We start from the raw sequence: 17,944 nt of genomic DNA on the forward strand, positions 1-17,944 counted from the left end.
TTCGTAGTGTGTGGGTAGATACGACATCAGCCACCAGTGCATCACAGTCTTCGTTGGAAATACATTCTACAGGCTGATCTTGTATCAGCCAGACTTGAACAGGAGAATGGCCACCTGCCCCAAGTAGAAGTAGATGAAGTGTTTTGTCTCATGAGTCACGTAGCTGCCAAAGTTTCTTCCCACAATGCAGTGCCACGTAGGATTGTATTTCTTGTCGAACTCCTGTAACACGAGACACGGTTTTAGCACAAAGCAGTACAAAATGTTAGCTCGACAATTTTAAGAATAACAGGCCGAATGGAACGACATCTCGGTGCAAATCACCTTTTTGATGTATGCGGCAATATCCTTCTCGATGTTGTATTTCTCCATGGCCTGCGTGGCACAGTCCACTGCATCCTGCTGCATGTCCTCAGACATGTCAGCATTCTTGATCACAGCCTTTCTGTCAGTCATGGTGTCTGAAAAATGGGGGTGGGGGGGTAAACTGTCGATTAAGCTTAACTTGTAAACTTAAAGCAACAGCATTTGTGGCATAATGTTGATTACAATGGAAGTGATTGGGGGAAATCCCCAAACGTTAAAATACTGTTTCAATAGTACAGCCACGAGAAGTAAACGATACGCAAGTTAACATGATTTTAGTGTGAAAAGAACGCTTACCAACCTTTTCGGTGTAAAGTAATATCCAATTTTACAAAATTGTTGCCATGACGACGTAATGCAGTAAACTCTAAAACGACCATCAAAATAACATTTTAAACAACTTTACAGCTCAAATAAAACAAGTTTTAGCAGAAGTACTACAAGTGCTTTTATAAAATTACAAGCTTCACATTTTAGCCTTAACCATTCAAAAATTGGCCCCATTCACTTCCATTGTAAGTGTCTCTCTGTAACATTGATATTCATTTTTGTAGAGATCAACATTATGCCACAAATGCGGTTGATTGAACTTCACTTGTTTTGAACCCAGAATATTCCTTTAAGTCTTGCAGACCCAGAATGAACACATTTGGGACAAATGGCTCCACTGCTAGTCCACTTGTGTTAAACAGGGGGCCCTTTCATGTGTGGTTCCCCCCCACAATCCTAGGTAAATTCCAGACTGAATGCCATCAACTGAGAGAATCTGATTTAAGGCAATTCGGTGAAACTAGATACTTTCATTAAACCAAGCAGGTCCTTTAATGGATATGTCTGTCCAGCACTTTCATTTGCAATCTTTACTTTAAAGGGTTAGTTCACCCAAAAACATAGATTCTCTCATCATTTACTCACCCTCATGCCATCCCAGATGTTTTATGACTTTCTTCTGCTGAACACAAAGATTTTTAGAAGAATATTTCAGCTCTGTAAGTCTTTACAATGCAAGTGAATGGTGTCCAGAACTTTGAAGCTCCAAAAAGCACATAAAAGGCAGCATAAAAGTAATCCATACAACTCCAATGGTTAAATCCATGTATCCAGAAGCAATATGATAGGTGTGGATGAGAAGCAGATCAATATTAAAGTCCTTTTTTACGATCAAGTTCCACTTTCACGTTTTTGGCTATTCATATTCTTTGTGCATTGTGACCAAATGGGCAGGGAGGAGAATTTAAAGTAAAATAGGACTTAAATATTGATTGTTTTCTCACCCACACCTAATATCACTTCAGAAGATTTGGATATGCTGACTTTATATTCTTTTTGGAGCGTCAAAATTCTGGCCACCATTCGCTAGCATTGTGAGGGCCTAAAGAGCTGAAATACGTTTCTAAAATAATTTTTTGTTCTGCAGAAGACAGAAGGTCATACACATCTGGGATGGCATGAGAGTGAGTACATTTTTGGTTGAATTATACCTTTAACTGCACTCCAAAATGTTGTTATAAAATGCTCCCGTGGTGCACAAAAGTAGATGTTAGGCAGAGCCATAGGGACCGACAGCCTCAGTCACCATTCACTTTCATTGTATGGAAAAAACATACAATGAAAATGAATGGCGACTGAGGATAACATTCTGCCAAACAACTCCTAAAGTGTTTTACAGGAAAAATGTAGTCATACAGGTTTGGAGCAACATAAGGGTGAGTAAATGACAGAATTGTCCTTTGTGGGTGAATTATCCCTTTAATCCTGTATGATTGTGTCCGATTGTGCACACAAATTACCATGCCATTTTTCAAAGTGACACCCATTATAAAAGTACTCAGAATCTGTAAGCTAACGGATATATCTGTGACATACTGTACGTCCAAATACACATGGGCAACTGAGGGAAAGATAGATACACTGACATCCCATGCACAGCTCATTTCAGCACTTGAAAATCCTCACATCAAACCATGTGCATCACAGATGTTGACTGCCAGCTATGGAGCAGGTTATGTCACAATCATAGGGTGGCAAGTCGACCGATTCACTGATTAATTAAGATCAGGATTTATTTATCAAGTCATTGGCAGGTCAGCATGGAGAACGCTACGTCACTGCTCCATTCACAAGGTGCGCATTTGATGCTCCAGAAGCGGATCAATGGCACTGTGTGGAAATCCAGGTGCACGCGGATATAAATGGCGCTCCCGTTGTAACATATTCATTTCAAAGTCAAATACGTGCTTAGCAAAAAAAACAAAAACAATTGTTTGTATTTCTACCATATCAAGTAATTTTGCAATTAATTAACATGTTACCTTCCCTCAGAAATCATTTAAAATGTCTAAAAGGAAAGCAATAAGCTCGAGATGCATGCAATATCATGTTGTAGATAGCTTACAAAATCGTAAACTGTTCAACTCACCTGTCAACAATACTAGGCAACAGAAATTTGCAATTCAAACAGCGTAGGGGCTTTCGTCGTTCCGGATGACTCTTAGACGTTATGAGAGGAACATAAAGATCAAGTCAAACGCCGACTGGTGCCCGCTAAAATCTCTGGCTCTTCACAATGCCGTCCCACACAGCGCTCACCATTGGCTGCAGACCAGCCGCTCCCTGCGCCCCTCTACCAGCATCTTATTTCAACCCACAATGCATCTTAAACCGACGAGCACAGGAAAATGGGCTTGTTTGGTTGCAGGCAGCAGGATGGTGTAGGCCTACTTCCAGGAAATGAACTAGCCTCGGTGGACCTTCACAGAGAAAACACTACATATATCGAGTACACCACTTATTGCAAGGTCATATGTATTAATGTAATGTACCTTTCATGGTCGATCCACAATTAACTACTACAATGAGAAAGTGCTGTAAAATGTCAGGACCGCACATTTTGAACAGTTTCACATCAGGGTTTTTATCAAATGGCACACTGATTCTTGAGATAAGGCATACATGTCATAAATACGAAAGTCTGCTCTATGTTGAAAAAATAATAAAGAAATTCATAATAATAAAATATTGAAAAAGTAAAATATTATGGAAGCGTTCATACTCAAGCATATATATATATATATATATATATATATATATATATATATATATATATATATATAAACATTCTAATGTTTAGGCTATATATATATATATATATATATATATATATATATATATATATATATATATATATATATATATACATATATTATTATAATTTTTTTCATTAGAATGTTTTTAATGCATGATTTATACTTGAAAGCACATGTCCAAAGCAAGAGGTCACAATATAAAAAATATACATCAAACTTACCAGACGACGTGTTCTACTTTTGCATCCACCATGAGCAGGAGATATGAATGGGGTACTCAAAGATTTATAGCTGACCGTCACATTGATCTTATTCACGCTAGCGCCATCTTTGTATTTTAATGGGAATGACAATAAGCCTGTGAGGGATAGACACACTCTTCAATGGGCTGTAATGCAGTTTAAAGTGTTTTTGGATAGTTCCACAGACAAAACATTGATCAAATTTCTGTGCAAGAACATTCAGACATAGAACTCCAGACAACATGAGTTGTGTAAAATCAGATGTGCTCAACAATGTTCAAATCTCAGCAGTCACAGCTTTGACAGGTCATCCCATTGTGATAATCTCTGATAGGAATTGTGAAATAATTTTGGCAGTTTAGTTCAAGTTATAGAGGCAGTTTTAAATAAATAAATGGCTCCTGTGTACAACATCTTTTTTTTTATTTTTTATAAAAGCTTGTTCCCTCACATGGATCGTTAGCAGAGACCATTTATCTACAAGTATATCCAATTCAAATTAACTTAAGTTTAAAAATAAATATATATATTTGTGGTCATAAACTAAATATATATATTTGTGGTCATAAACTATGATAATCTAATCAAAGAGAGAAAAAAACAAGCCATTTTAATACTGTATGAACATTACAATATTTAATACAAATTAGAGCAGAATATTTGTATTGTACATCATTTCCAATCAAGCTGTAATTTTGCCAAATTATGCAAAAAAAAAATATAAAGGAATGCAAACATAAGATACGTGTAAAAGGTGAGCAAGGTATTGCAGGTGTTTCCATTTCAAAACTGTTAGAAATGTAAATTCCATCATAGAATTTGATGCAAGAATTTGTACAACAAATCTCCTGTGGCAGGTGTACACGACATTATTAGTAGACAAATAAAAACAAATTAGTGAGTGAATTTTTTTAAAAAGTTGAAAGTTAATTTTATTGAAGCTATAAGCTAAGTTCATTATTCTGTAGGTCATTTACAGTTGCCAAGCAACATAACTTGTGTGGCTTATCCAAACAATTTCATTTTATTTCAGCATTATTGAAAAGGCAAAAGAATACACCAAACACTGATATATGTACCAATGAAACCTTTATTGCAGCAAATAAAAAAAACTGTTCACTTAATAAAAACAAATGCAACTGATAATAAAATCCATAATTGGACAGTAGAAATCTAAAAATGCCTTAGTATAACCCCATCCCTAATGTACTTCCCTCAGTTTACCATACTGTTCCTGTTGAATCCATCCCAATAGACTGCTCCAGCATCTGTTCCTCCAATGTGTAAAAAATAAATATGTGAAGGGCCAAATTTGTTACATTTTCCAAATAAAGGGGACAAGGAGGGACACTTTTGAACTGGTCTTAAAAATCCTATGATCCTGGGGCAAAAGATCTTGTTCCTTGTATCCAGCATTCCCTATCCTATCTTCATTATGTACTGATCCCAGTGATCCGGCATCCACTGAGTCTCTCCAATCCAAACCTTAAATACCAGCAAAATCAAAACAAATGAGGTAAAGAGTTAGAATCAAATCCACTCAAACCTGCCTTCTTTAATGCATGCATACAGCACTTAGGCCAAGACAGAGACTATCCAAACAAATAACCCTACAAAACCTAACACTATAACTGAAATAAATGTTATGTTCATTTTAAAAGTTGCAATCTAAAGGAAATATGTTTGACCAGTACTTCACTATGCACCACAGATGCCAATGTTTACATTTTCTGGTTAAGCATTTTAGATTTTTTTCTATTGTTCAAACTCAGCCTTTTACACATAGGATGGATTTAGTAATCCTCTTATTACAATTCAGTTGTCATATCTAGAGGAAGATAGCATAAAACACAGTTATTGTGGAACCTATTACCCCATGAACCTCCCATAGATGACATTAACAAAAATATTGAGATAAATTACATATCCCTTTTTCGGTCTATAAAAAGACTTCCACTTGGATTAAAAAAAGCAAAATGCTGTCAGTTAAAAATCGGTTTAAAAAGAACCAAGAATGGGCAAAAAAAAAAAAAAAAGGTCATGACCAAAGAGGACAGGAAGACTTAAAAAAAAAAAAAAACACAACTGTCACATGAAACAAGGGAAAAAATAAAACATGGGGTTTGTGTGTTAGGACTGTAAAAACAAACAACGAATGGGTCAACAGCTCCACTAAAGTTACACCAGATAGGTAAGGAGTGGAATGCTTCAGGACCGCGAGCGACTGCGGCTATGGTGAGGAGAGTATTGTGGGGATCCTCGGCTGCGACGTGGTGAGAAGCTTCGGCTGCGGTTGTTGCTGCGACTACGACTCCTGCTGCGACTGCGACTCCTTGACCTTGATCTTCCATAGCTTGGACTGCGGGGACCGTCCACCTTCACACGAACGTATGCAGTTTCTCCCTGGCAGAGAGAGAACTTTCTACTGAGCACGTAGAACATACAAGAAAGCGAACATTGCCATTATACTTACCAGATTTCCTGATATAATTTCCCTCAATGCAAACTGTGGCTTTCTGGCCACATTTTATGCATAATCCTATTCTTGTCCAAAACTAGGCCTAATGTGTATAGGGAAGGCCATTCCTTGGCATTTCATAAGAGATGGCATTATTATCTAGCATTACTTATCTCCAGAAAGAATGTGAATCCATGTCCTGGCATGTCATTAAAGATTTGCTTACCTTAATGAATATTCCAATGCTAAGTATATCCAAAAGTTCGGATTAAAATCTTAAACCTACCTCATGGGACCGGAATTTTGTGTTATCCAGTTTTCGAACGGCGTAGGTCATGTCTTCTTTGCGGACAAACTCCACCACACCAGTTCCATCTCGGAAAACGTCAGCATAACATACATCACCTGCTTCACGCATGTGATCCTTCAAATCCTGCCAGCTGCCGCTTGGTGGAAGCCCTACAACAAAATAACAAGTTTATAAAGTTAGATGGGTTTTGAATGCATCTAATTGGTAACACTGCAAAGAGAAATCGGAATATCAAAGGACACCCCTTACCTGAAACAATTACTCTGTACTCAGAACGCCTGGATGGGGGTCCGTATCTACCCCTGGGACCCCCGCTACTGCCACCACCACCTCCTCCAAAACCTCCTCTCCCCATACCCCGTCCACTCCTCGGAAACTCCACTCGAAGCCGATAGCCATCATAGTCATAGCCATCCCGGGCATATACAGCATCTTCAGCATCTCTGAAGGAAACAGAGCGAGAATAGCATGTAAATAATATCATCAATTCATCAAATGAAAGACCAGTCTTGGTGGCTAGGTGTAGCATTGAGTCACTAGTACACACAATATCCTAATCCACAACCACTAATCTGCCCAACTAGCAATGTGGCCAAATTTCATAAAAGGCATAGTTCACCCAAAAATGAAGTCTCATTATTTACTCACTCTCATGCCATCCCTGATGTGTAGGACTTGCTTTCTTCTGCAGAACACAAATTAAGGTTTTTAGAAGAATATTTCAGCCCTGTAAGCCCTCACAATGCAAGTAAATGACCAGAACTTTAAAGCTCTAAAAGGAAGGGGAAAAAAAGAACTAAACACCACACATATTGCTTCTGAAGACATGGACTAAACCACTGGAGACATGTGGATTACTTTATATGATTTTTGTATCTTCAAAGTTCTGGTCACCATTCACTTGCATTGTATGGACCAACATGGCTAAGATGTTCTTCTAAAAATAATGAATTTGTGTTCTGCAGAGATTAGAAAGTCAAACACATCTGGGATGACATGAGGGTGATTAAATAATGAGAGAATGTATTTGTTTGAGTGAACTATTCATTTTAATAGCTAAAATTATACCAAATTGTGTCATTACACAATGCACATACAGAAAATATTACTACACTTATATCCAGTTCATTGTAGCCTATTTCAAACTAGCTCAGAGTCACTGGTCTTGTTGCAATGCTAATTTCCTTTCCCAAGTAAATAAAGCATAACAAAAGACCAGATTTAACTAAAGTCTTTAACTTAAAACGTAGAACTCAAAGTTAGAAAGTCTACAAAATATTAGTGGCTCTTGTAACCAAAGTCATTATAAACATATCGAGCCTGCTGAAAACATGGAGAGCACGGCTAAGCCAATTAGCATGCTAATTAGCAAAAATCACGTAAACTAAATGAGCTTCGATAGTTGCATGCGCTTGCTTGTTTGTATTTTTAATACACCAAGCGTGGAAACACGGTGACAAACAGAACGTTTTGTTTTTACGTTTATCCATGTTAAGAAAGTGAAACAAATCACTCTAACAAACAAGCTAGCTTCTCCTTGCTTAAGGCTCAAGGTTCAGTTTACACACCTGGGGTCCTCAAACTCAACAAAGGCGAATGGAGGTCCGCCTCGCCGGTTTTTCAGATCAATGTCTCGAATGGCTCCGTACTTGTAAAACACATCTTCAACATCTTTTGTGCGCATATCGGGAGGCAGATTACCAACATAGACGCGGCAGTCATTACTTCCAGCAGGGCCGCGGATCACACCACCACCAGACATCTCTTAACCTTCCTGCTGATCAGAGAATAAATTACGCTTTTCAATATGTGTTCAACGGGTATTTGATAAACATTCGAAATACGTTAAATCGAACGCAACACCACTCAAAAACAAACAGTCTTACTATTGTTCGAAGCGTTGCACGCGCACACCGGGAGCGTGTTTCCTCAGGAGTCACGCGGGCCGCTTCCGCTTCAGCAGGCGAATTTACCAACGGCGGAGTGATCTGGGGACGTTGACTTGTTGGCGGGTAAAATAATAGCTATGTCCGCGACGCGAAATAGGTAATGTAGTGAAAACAATCAGGATGTTTATGTAGGTGGAAATGTAGTGTATAGGTAAAATAAGAAACAGATTAGTTATGGTATTAATCATTTACAGAGTTGTTTTAGTCTGGCCTTCAGGCGAAGTCTATTTATTTATTATTGCTTGTTGCACCTGATGTAAGCGATATGATAGGTGTGGTTGAGAAACAGATCAATATTTAAGTCCTTTTTTACTATGAATTATTTTCTCTGCCCAGTAGGTGGCGATATGCACAAATAATGTGAATTGCCGAAACAAAGAATGTGAAAGCACTGGATTATTTTATGCTGCCTTTTGGAGCTTCAATATTTTGATACCCATTTACTTGCATTGTGAGGACCCACAGAGCTGAAATATATTCTTCTAAATATCTTCGTTTGTGTTCAGTAGAAGACAGTCATACACATCTGGGATGGCATGAGGATGGAGGCTAAAATGATGAGAGAATTTTCATTTTTGGGTGAACTATCCCATTAATCCTGTACATTGATCCATTTTTTTCTAAGTAAAGCTCACAAGTCTGGGAAAAATAATAGCGTCGAGACATTTCGAAGATTAACACAAGCAGATGTGAAATGAATAGCATTTCTTAGAAGAAATTATTTAGGACTATTCAGTCTTTGAGGGAAATTAATGTCAATTTAGCAAAAAGTTGCCATCTGTTTATTAATGCTGTTTTTTTAGCAGTCTGAATTGAAAGATTGGGGTCCAGGCACATCTTATATCTTCACAACTTTATTGCAGCATTTTCAGTTAGTTAACAATTCAGTTTCACAGTCAGTAATGTATTTAAGTTAAACATACAGAATTGCCATAGTAGATACTGTGACTCATGAACTTGTCATCCATGCTGTTATCCTTCATCAGAATAAAGGCTTTATTAAAGCTTTTAAATGATGAAAGGATGGAACTCTGAAGCAAAGCACAAGTTAAAATCTTAAGCAAAAACACTTCAAGGAATAGTTCAACCAAAAATGAAAATTCTCTCATCATTTACTCACCCTCATGTCATCCTAAATGTGTATGACTATTTATTCTGCTGAACACAAAGATTTTTGGAAGAATACTTCAGTTGCGTAGGTCCATGCACTGCAAGTGAATGGTGGCCAGATCTTTGAAACTGCAAAAAGCACATAAAGACAGTATCAAAGTCCAGTAAGACTCCAATGGTTTAATCCATGTCTTCTGAAGTGACCAATCGGATTTGGATGCGAACAGACCAAAATAAAACTCCTTTTTCACAATAAATCTTGACAGCATTCTCCGTGGCGATCATGATTTCAAGTTTAAACACACTTCCAAGCACCATCTAGCACTCCGCACATGCGTCAAGCACTACGATGTGTAATGGAGCTTGAAATCATGATCATACCTAGAGACTGCAATGGCAAGATGTACTGTGAAAAGAGAGTTATATATTGGTCTGTTCTCACTCAAAATTGATGAGATCACTTCTGAAGACATGGATAAAATCACTGGCGTCAGATAGTTTACTTTTATGCTGCCTTTATGTGCTTTTTGGAGCTTCACATTTTTAGTCACCGCTCACTTGCAATGTATGGACCAACAAAGCTTTTTTGTTTTTGTTTTTCAGAAGAAAGTTATACACATCTGGGATGGCATGATGGAGAGTAAATGATGAGAGAATTTAACATTTTGAGTGAACTATTCCTAAATGTTAAATGTTGACAGTAAATGATAATGATCAATATTACACAATCAGTGGTAACTTTATTTATTAACCTGCCGGTTATATCTGTTTCATTATTTTTCTTAAAGCACAGTCTTGATGACCAAAGCATTTTTACAATGTTTTTAAGACTAGCAGAAAACATCACAAAATCTCAAATCCACAAAAACTCACTGTAGCAACATCTTCTGGTGAGATTCATGTGCTGTTTTGTATCCATGTTTCACATGTATAAATGAATAATAAATAATCAATCTACAGTACATATGTTAAGTGTTTCATATGGAAGTGGCAGTGACATTTGCTATGTTTTATCTAATGCTGGAGTATGGGAGTCAGTGGCATTTCAATATGCATAGCTGGAGAGATAATGAGATAGACCAGTGGCTCCACTGCTGTCGCCACCAACCGTGTACTTCCCTTGGGATGCCAGACTGTTGATCTGAGGAGACAAGACACAGATATTAAAACAGGTGAGTGAGGCAGTAAAGAAATACAATACAAAAAGGAATACTTTTGGTTTGCATGCCTCTGCACGTTTAATGAATTCTTCGGTTGCAGCGGTCTCATTCTCTCTCTGTCCACGCCAGGTCTTCAGCGCTGAGGCCTGCAGAGCTCGGCCAAAAGAGAAGGTGAGAGACCAGGGCTTCACCAGTGGGCAGTTATTGATGGCATTCAGGTTGATGGAAGCCTCCTCTTCGCTTTGGCCACCTGAGAGAAATGTCACTCCTGAAAGTGCAGGAAGTCCACAATTATGCAGTTTCCATGATTGTCAGCGAATTTGAAATCAGGTAAACGCAAGTTGCAAATACATTTTTAATATATCCATACCTGTGACCGCAGGTGGAACTGTGCGCCGCAGTGCAGTGACCGTTGCCATAGCAACTTCCTCTGCACTGTATTTGGTTGGGCAACCATGTCCAGGGGTCACCATGTTGGGCTTGAGTAGTGTGCCTTCCAGATACACATGATGATCAAACATGGCTTTGTAGACTGCTGCAAGCACCTAAGTCAATGAAAACAAGGCCAAGTCAAACCAGGTAGCATATATGATGATTACAGCTACAGTATTTTGATTGTGCCAAGTGTATTGAGAAGTTAACAAAGTTAGTATAATAACAGACCCTCTCTGTGACAAACTGGCAGCGCTTCAGATTGTGGTCGCCATCAGGTAGGATCTCAGGTTCCACTATGGGTACAATCCCATGCTGGAAATACAAGAACTTAAGCTGTAACACATTTCCATTTATGCTATTAGCATCCTTTCATCGTTAAAGACCCCATGAAATGGAAACTGGGGTTTTGTAGTTTTCCCTCATCAAAGATGTTGAGCAATTTAATGGAGGATTTACAGAGATTTTTGTTGATTTACCCTCAATGACAGTTTACCTGCTGACAAATACTAGCATAGCGTGCGAGAACTCTTGCATTTTCCATAATACACAGGTTGGATGGGGAGGTATCACTGATTTTCATCACGCAGCGCCACTTTGCAAAGTCAGCTCCATCCTTTTTGTACTGAGCACAGCGTTCTGAGAGCCCATCCAGACCTGTTGAGAGAGTCAGTTCAGAGTTTCGCTTCACTTCATCAACATGTTAAAGCTGACCTCAGAATCTAGGCAATGTAATGTGAAATTAGTACACCTAGCAAACTGATCTACTGTTTTTCTGAGGCCACATCCACACCAATACATTTTTGGTTGAAAACACATTTAAATATAATAAAAGGTCTCATCCACACTGAAACTAAATGAATGAGCAGATATTCAGATCTAAAGAACAGCCATCATTGATTTACCTTGTGTGGTGGTCTCTCCATTTGTCCCTGGCAGGGGAACTACACCTTTGTCAACCTTTGAAGGATGGAAACAAGGTTGCCGAAATGAAAAGTTTCAAAAACCACTAGCGTCCTCAAGCAGAATTGCAAAAATAATGACTGACTTTTAACAGGTTTCCAGCACAATCCCTCCATCTTCCATTGGTAAGCCAAACATATAGTCCCGCCCCAAACCTATGCTATTGGTTGAACCAATGTTGCGGGCTGGTCGGACAACTCGTAGAAACTGATTGCAATGTTGAAAGTGCCACAGAGCCATAGTGTTACACTTTTCAGGGGGGAATAGGTTTATGAACAGCTAACTTATAATTGTGCATATTAAACTGGGATTGCAGAAAGTATTTAACATTAGGAAAACAGGGAAAAAATATACACCATCTTTAAAAAGTTCAAATATTTTTTTATTTGCCAATGACATACACTTATTATTATAGAGAGAGTAGCGATATGACAGAAAGTGATGGGGTGATGATGAGGGAATGAGAAGCACATGGCTCAACATGTCAGAGTATGCCCATTAAAGGAGTAATTCACCCAAAGTTCAAATTCTCTCATCATTTACTCATCCTCATGCCATCGCAGATGTGAATGACTTTCTTTCATTTGCAGAACACAAATGAAGATATGTAGAAGATTTCAGCTCTGTAGGGCCACACAATGCAAGTGAATGGTGGCCAGAACTTTGAAGCTCACATGAATCACTTGAAGGCAGCAAAAATACAACTCTAGTGGTGAAATGCGTGTTCTGAAGTGATATGATAGATGTGGGTGTGAAACAGATCAACATTTAAGTCCCTTTTTACTATAAATTTCCACCTTTGACCAGCCCTGATAGGGTCCTTTTTTTATTTTATTTAAACAGCCTTCCATTATTATTTATTTTCACACAAATGATGTTGCTCCATCAATATTCAATAAAAATAAATCAGTTTTTTTGACCTTGATACATTTTGTGACCAAAAAAGGCTACAATTCATTAAGGAGTGCCTTTAGCCCCATTGTACCCTTTGGATTACTTTTATGCTGTCTTTATGTTCTTTTTTTAGCTTTAAAGTTCTGGCCACCTTTCACTTGCATTGTGAGGACCAACAGAGCTGAAATATTATTTAAAAAAAATCCTAAATATTATTATTTTAATAAACTATCTTAGTTTGTGGTCTGCAGAAGAAAGAAAGTCATACACATCTAGGATGGCATAAGAGTGAGTAAATGAGAGGATTTAAAATTTGGGGTGAACTATTCCTTTAACTGCTAGGCTGGTGAACCCTAGCGAGATGTCATACCTTGATTCCTATAGTGATGCCTTTGTCCTTTATCATCTTAATGAAGGGGATGCCATCATCAGAATTCTGATAGAGTGTTTCGTGGAAGAAGATCACCCCACCAATACAGTTATCAATGCGATCATCTGCAGCGAAGAGCACCTGGCGGTAAAGACGCCGGTTCTCCTCTGTGTTCTCAACCCCTATCTGATTCAAACGCTTCCCCATGCTGCCTGTAAGAACATCCATAGATAAAAGTGAGTCCTTGTGCTTTCTCAGAACCAAGCCACAATGTTTAAAATCAGTACAGTTTCCATGCACAGTTCAAATTGAGCTACAGCGGGTTTTGGTAGTCAAGCTCTTCGTCTGTCTGTCCAAGTATACATGATAACAGCTGAGGAAGTGATAAATACAGTGAGGAAAATAAGTATTTGAACACCCTGCTATTTTGCAAGTTCTCCCACTTGGAAATCATGGAGGGGTCTGAAATTGTCATCGTAGGTGCATGTCCACTGTGAGAGACATAATCTAAAAAAAAAAATCCAGAAATCACAATGTATGATTTTTTAACTATTTATTTGTATGATACAGCTGCAAATAAGTATTTGAACACCTGAGAAAATCAATGTTAATATTTGGTACAGTAGCCTTTGTTTGCAATTACAGAGGTCAAACGTTTCCTGTAGTTTTTCACCAGGTTTGCACACACTGCAGGAGGGATTTTGGCCCACTCCTCCACACAGATCTTCTCTAGATCAGTCAGGTTTCTGGGCTGTCGCTGAGAAACACGGAGTTTGAGCTCCCTCCAAAGATTCTCTATTGGGTTTAGGTCTGGAGACTGGCTAGGCCACGCCAGAACCTTGATATGCTTCTTATAGAGCCACTCCTTGGTTATCCTGGCTGTGTGCTTCAGGTCATTGTCATGTTGGAAGACCCAGCCTCGACCCATCTTCAATGCTCTAACTGAGGGAAGGAGGTTGTTCCCCAAAATCTCGCAATACATGGCCCGGTCATCCTCTCCTTAATACAGTGCAGTCAGCCCTGTCCCATGTGCAGAAAAACACCCCCAAAGCATGATGCTACCACCCCCATGCTTCACAGTAGGGATGGTGTTCTTGGGATGGTACTCATCATTCTTCTTCCTCCAAACACGGTTAGTGGAATTATGACCAAAAAGTTCTATTTTGGTCTCATCTGACCACATGACTTTCTCCCATGACTCCTCTGGATCATCCAAATGGTCATTGGCAAACTTAAGACGGGCCTTGACATGTGCTGGTTTAAGCAGGGGAACCTTCCGTGCCATGCATGATTTCAAACCATGGCGTCTTAGTGTATTACCAACAGTAACCTTGGAAACGGTGGTCCCAGCTCTTTTCAGGTCATTGACCAGCTCCTCCCGTATAGTTCTGGGCTGATTTCTCACCTTTCTTAGGATCATTGAGACCCCACGAGGTGAGATCTTGCATGGAGCCCCAGTCCGAGGGAGATTGACAGTCATGTTTAGCTTCTTCCATTTTCTAATGATTGCTCCAACAGTGGACCTTTTTTCACCAAGCAATTTCCCCGTAGCCCTTTCCAGCCTTGTGGAGGTGTACAATTTTGTCTCTAGTGTCTTTGGACAGCTTTTTGGTCTTGGCCATGTTAGTAGTTGGATTCTTACTGATTGTATGGGGTGGACCGGTGTCTTTATGCAGCTAACGACCTCAAACAGGTGCATCTAATTTAGGATAATAAATGGAGTGGAGGTGGACATTTTAAAGGCAGACTAACAGGTCTTTGAGGGTCAGAATTCTAGCTGATAGACAGGTGTTCAAATACTTATTTGCAGCTGTATCATACAAATAAATAGTTAAAAAATCATACATTGTGATTTCTGGATTTTTTTTTAGATTATGTCTCACAGTGGACTGGCCACATGCAGCACATCATCTCTTTCGGAGCACTCAGACATTGCAGAGGACAATGTGGTCTGATTAATGTAGAAACATGATGGACGAAGGTCTGTTAGAACAACTTCGCAATAAAATAATTTAAGACAAATCATTTGTTTAGTCCAACTGAAGGATAACTTTTTAAGCACATGTAAATGTACTAACTGACACTTCAAATTAAGCCAATTAACTGGATGAAGCCCTACTAACCTATGGACTCATCTGCAGCTAGAATCCCTTTTCCTTGGGAGACTATGCGTAGAGCTATCACATGAAGCTCCTTCTTTTGCTCAGTGGTGAGGGGAGGAAACTGATGGGTCATCCTAGACGTCTGGCACACCCTGAAGACAGCAACAAATGCACAAAACTAAATCTATACGGGATTATAAACTCTCTCCAAATGACATCACCACCATATTTGTTTGCCATGCTATGGTTATAACTTTTGGAAAAGGAATTTAATTTTATTTTAATTTGAAATGCATTATCCTCCTACATTGGCAAAGTACCACTTTTCAACACTTAAATGATTTCCAATTCCAAAAGTAAATCAATTTCTAAAGCAAAAAACTTGGTTAGTCCTCTACCAAATAGTTTTCTTTTCAGAAATACCAAGCATTTGCTTTCACAAAAGTTAAATTACTCTTTTTATCAACATCTCGTTCCAGTGCGTTCTAATGTTAAAGTACTGCAAACTCCTATACAGTATATATTAATATCAAGAACTTGTTTTGAAAAACAAATATCTTACAAACGTTCCTAAAGCCACATGATGCTTTTTCTGCACTATAAATTCCAAAAACAGTTTTAAAATTCAAAATGGGTACAGAAAATTCAACAGATGGATCAAAAATGGTACTTACCAAGTCAGAGCAGACCGGAGGGGCTTTTTCTTAAAGACGAGGAGAGACGTGACTGATTTTTTAACAGTGCCAGTGTCCCAGTTCTTTATGAAGGTGATATCCCAGAGGATGCTGACACTTGTAGGGTGGAGCTTAACTTCATGCCCTCATTAAGTTTTTGGAGGAGGTGTTAAAGGCCATCGAAGGTTCTCCAGATTATCCCATTTTACAGTGGCATGAATTCTCATTATTTCACACTCAGTAAAATACTCCAAAAAAACATCTACCAATGTGAATTTGTTAAATGTATTTGGTCTCAAAACAGCTTGTTTTGTGGTCCCCAAATTGTTTGGAATGGTATGAGGGCAAGCATGAAATGATGACCAAATCTGTAAATAATGCTTGGTGTTGTTGTGTTCAGTGCTTTGATATCTAAATGAAGCTATCTGTCAGATCATATAAAATATGCACTGAAACAGCTGTTAATCTTTTTGTAGCACCATGTTGTCCAGTCTATAATATGAAAGCAATACGATAATGTATATAGAAATGGCAGGTTTAGAGGGATACCCAACGTTTCACAATACATAAAGAGCCAAAAGCTATCTGAAGTAGACTCTCAGGGGAGCCATTAAGAGTTACAGATATTTTAAGCCTCTCTACTGGGGCTGTAATTTTTTTTTTCCTGATGCCTAATTAAAAACATTAATAATGATGCTTTATCTGGTGTTCAATTTTCAGCCCTATTAAGGCTGCTCTCATTTGGGTTTGTCATTGCTCTCACAAATGGGTCACACCAAAGTCTGTAAGTTGGATAATTGTCTCCCGGTATCATTTACAGATATATATTTTCCAATTCTCTTTGATTTGAAATTACATTAAGCTCTACTGTTTTCCTCTACATCCATTGATGACCAAATTATTTTCGGAGTGACTATTTGAACCCCGGTATAAATAGGATCTGCCACAATGTGCAGCTGTTTGCATCCCAATAGTCTGGTGAAATCACAGGAATAAACGACAAAGTAGACAAAAGGTGTCAATGAAGTGGTGTGGGGGTGCCTGGGTAGCTCAGCGAGTAAAGACGCTGACTACCACCCCTGGAGTCGCGAGTTCGAATCCAGGGCGTGTTGAGTTGAGTAGGTCTTCTAAGCAACCAAATTGGCCGGTTGCTAGGGAGGGTAGAGATCACATGGGATAACCTCCTCGTAGTCACTATAATGTGGTTCTCGCTCTAGGTGAGGCGCTTGGCAAGTTGTGCGTGGATGCATGAGCCTCCACACGTGATTCGTCTCTGCGGTAATGCGATCAACAAGCCACATGATAAGATACACTGAGGCAACTGAGATTCGTCCTCCGCCACCCGGATTGAGGCTAGTCACTACAACACCACGAGGATTTAGAGCGCATTGGGAATTCCAAATTGGGGAGAAAAGGAGAGAAAATAAAAAAATATATAATAATAATAATTAAAAAATAAATAAGCAAAGTGGTGTGGAGTGTTAAGACAGTTTGAATGTGTTGTATTGACCTAGCAACCTCGGTTCGAATCCACCTTTTGTCCCACTCTTTTTCCCATCCGATTTCCTGTTTCCATTTGTAATATTTCCTTAAATACTATTTTAAATAATAAGACAAAAAATTCATATAGAATGTCTATTTTATTGCAATGATTTGTTCACAGTGAATGTCGCAGAGGCGGGGTCTGTTGATTGCACTTTACAGTCAGCTTCACTACTTGAAGTGGGACAATTTATATGATTCATGCCAGCTATTTTCCCTTATAAGCAAATAATGGCAAACTATCTTGCACCATGATGATGAGTTTAATTTATTATAAGCAATGGGA

General features: G+C 38.7%; 3 protein-coding genes across 6 annotated transcripts in view; all 3 read right to left on the bottom strand.

Moving 5' to 3' along the window:
- Positions 1-3,728, bottom strand: part of dynll2a (dynein, light chain, LC8-type 2a) — a 4,532-nt gene extending 804 nt beyond the window's left edge. The window contains exons 1-4 of one of the 2 annotated variants that reach the window (XM_052109507.1): positions 3,674-3,728; positions 2,786-3,116; positions 325-461; positions 1-222 (exon numbers count right to left, since the gene is read on the bottom strand). The exon at positions 1-222 is cut by the window's left edge and continues 804 nt beyond it. In XM_052109507.1, coding sequence (XP_051965467.1) covers positions 85-222; positions 325-456 — 270 coding nt within the window. In that variant the 5' untranslated portion in view covers positions 457-461; positions 2,786-3,116; positions 3,674-3,728 and the 3' untranslated portion in view covers positions 1-84. Of the gene's footprint in view, positions 223-324; positions 462-2,785; positions 3,150-3,673 lie in introns of those variants that run through there. The other variant, XM_052109508.1, reaches the window with a different exon arrangement.
- A 739-nt stretch (positions 3,729-4,467) lies between these two features.
- On the bottom strand, positions 4,468-8,435 carry LOC127631394 (serine/arginine-rich splicing factor 1A-like). 2 transcript variants are annotated; one of them, XM_052109506.1, is made up of 5 exons: positions 8,349-8,435; positions 8,031-8,236; positions 6,712-6,905; positions 6,439-6,611; positions 4,468-6,097 (listed from the first exon to the last, which is right to left on the bottom strand). In XM_052109506.1, the coding sequence occupies exons 2-5, from the start codon at positions 8,222-8,224 to the stop codon at positions 5,903-5,905; spliced, it is 756 nt and encodes a 251-aa protein (XP_051965466.1). In that variant the 5' UTR covers positions 8,225-8,236; positions 8,349-8,435; the 3' UTR covers positions 4,468-5,902. The 2 variants fall into 2 exon arrangements, with proteins under 2 accessions (XP_051965466.1, XP_051965465.1); XM_052109505.1 differs by having other exon boundaries at positions 8,031-8,239.
- An 819-nt stretch (positions 8,436-9,254) lies between these two features.
- LOC127631393 (fructose-bisphosphate aldolase C-A) lies at positions 9,255-16,189 on the bottom strand. 2 transcript variants are annotated; one of them, XM_052109503.1, is made up of 9 exons: positions 16,117-16,189; positions 15,464-15,594; positions 13,341-13,552; positions 12,019-12,073; positions 11,610-11,770; positions 11,345-11,428; positions 11,052-11,226; positions 10,750-10,949; positions 9,255-10,662 (listed from the first exon to the last, which is right to left on the bottom strand). In XM_052109503.1, the coding sequence occupies exons 2-9, from the start codon at positions 15,573-15,575 to the stop codon at positions 10,567-10,569; spliced, it is 1,095 nt and encodes a 364-aa protein (XP_051965463.1). In that variant the 5' UTR covers positions 15,576-15,594; positions 16,117-16,189; the 3' UTR covers positions 9,255-10,566. The 2 variants fall into 2 exon arrangements, with proteins under 2 accessions (XP_051965463.1, XP_051965464.1); XM_052109504.1 differs by lacking the exon at positions 16,117-16,189 and adding an exon at positions 16,005-16,096.
- Between the last annotated feature and the right edge of the window lie 1,755 nt (positions 16,190-17,944).

Source organism: Xyrauchen texanus, chromosome 38, assembly GCF_025860055.1.
Source record: "Xyrauchen texanus isolate HMW12.3.18 chromosome 38, RBS_HiC_50CHRs, whole genome shotgun sequence".
Taxonomy (NCBI): domain Eukaryota; kingdom Metazoa; phylum Chordata; class Actinopteri; order Cypriniformes; family Catostomidae; genus Xyrauchen; species Xyrauchen texanus.

Coding starts and splice junctions, on each gene's coding strand:
- LOC127631394 (XM_052109506.1), bottom strand. CDS start 8,224: ATGTCTGGTGGTGGTGTGATCCGCGGCCCTGCTGGAAGTAATGACTGC. Junction 6,906..8,030: donor GTTGAGTTTGAGGACCCCAG/GTGTGTAAACTG, acceptor TGTTTCCTTCAG/AGATGCTGAAGATGCTGTAT. Junction 6,612..6,711: donor GTACAGAGTAATTGTTTCAG/GTAAGGGGTGTC, acceptor ATTTTGTTGTAG/GGCTTCCACCAAGCGGCAGC.
- LOC127631393 (XM_052109503.1), bottom strand. CDS start 15,575: ATGACCCATCAGTTTCCTCCCCTCACCACTGAGCAAAAGAAGGAGCTT. Junction 12,074..13,340: donor GCATCACTATAGGAATCAAG/GTATGACATCTC, acceptor CATCCTTCAAAG/GTTGACAAAGGTGTAGTTCC. Junction 11,771..12,018: donor TGGAGAGACCACCACACAAG/GTAAATCAATGA, acceptor CTCTCTCAACAG/GTCTGGATGGGCTCTCAGAA.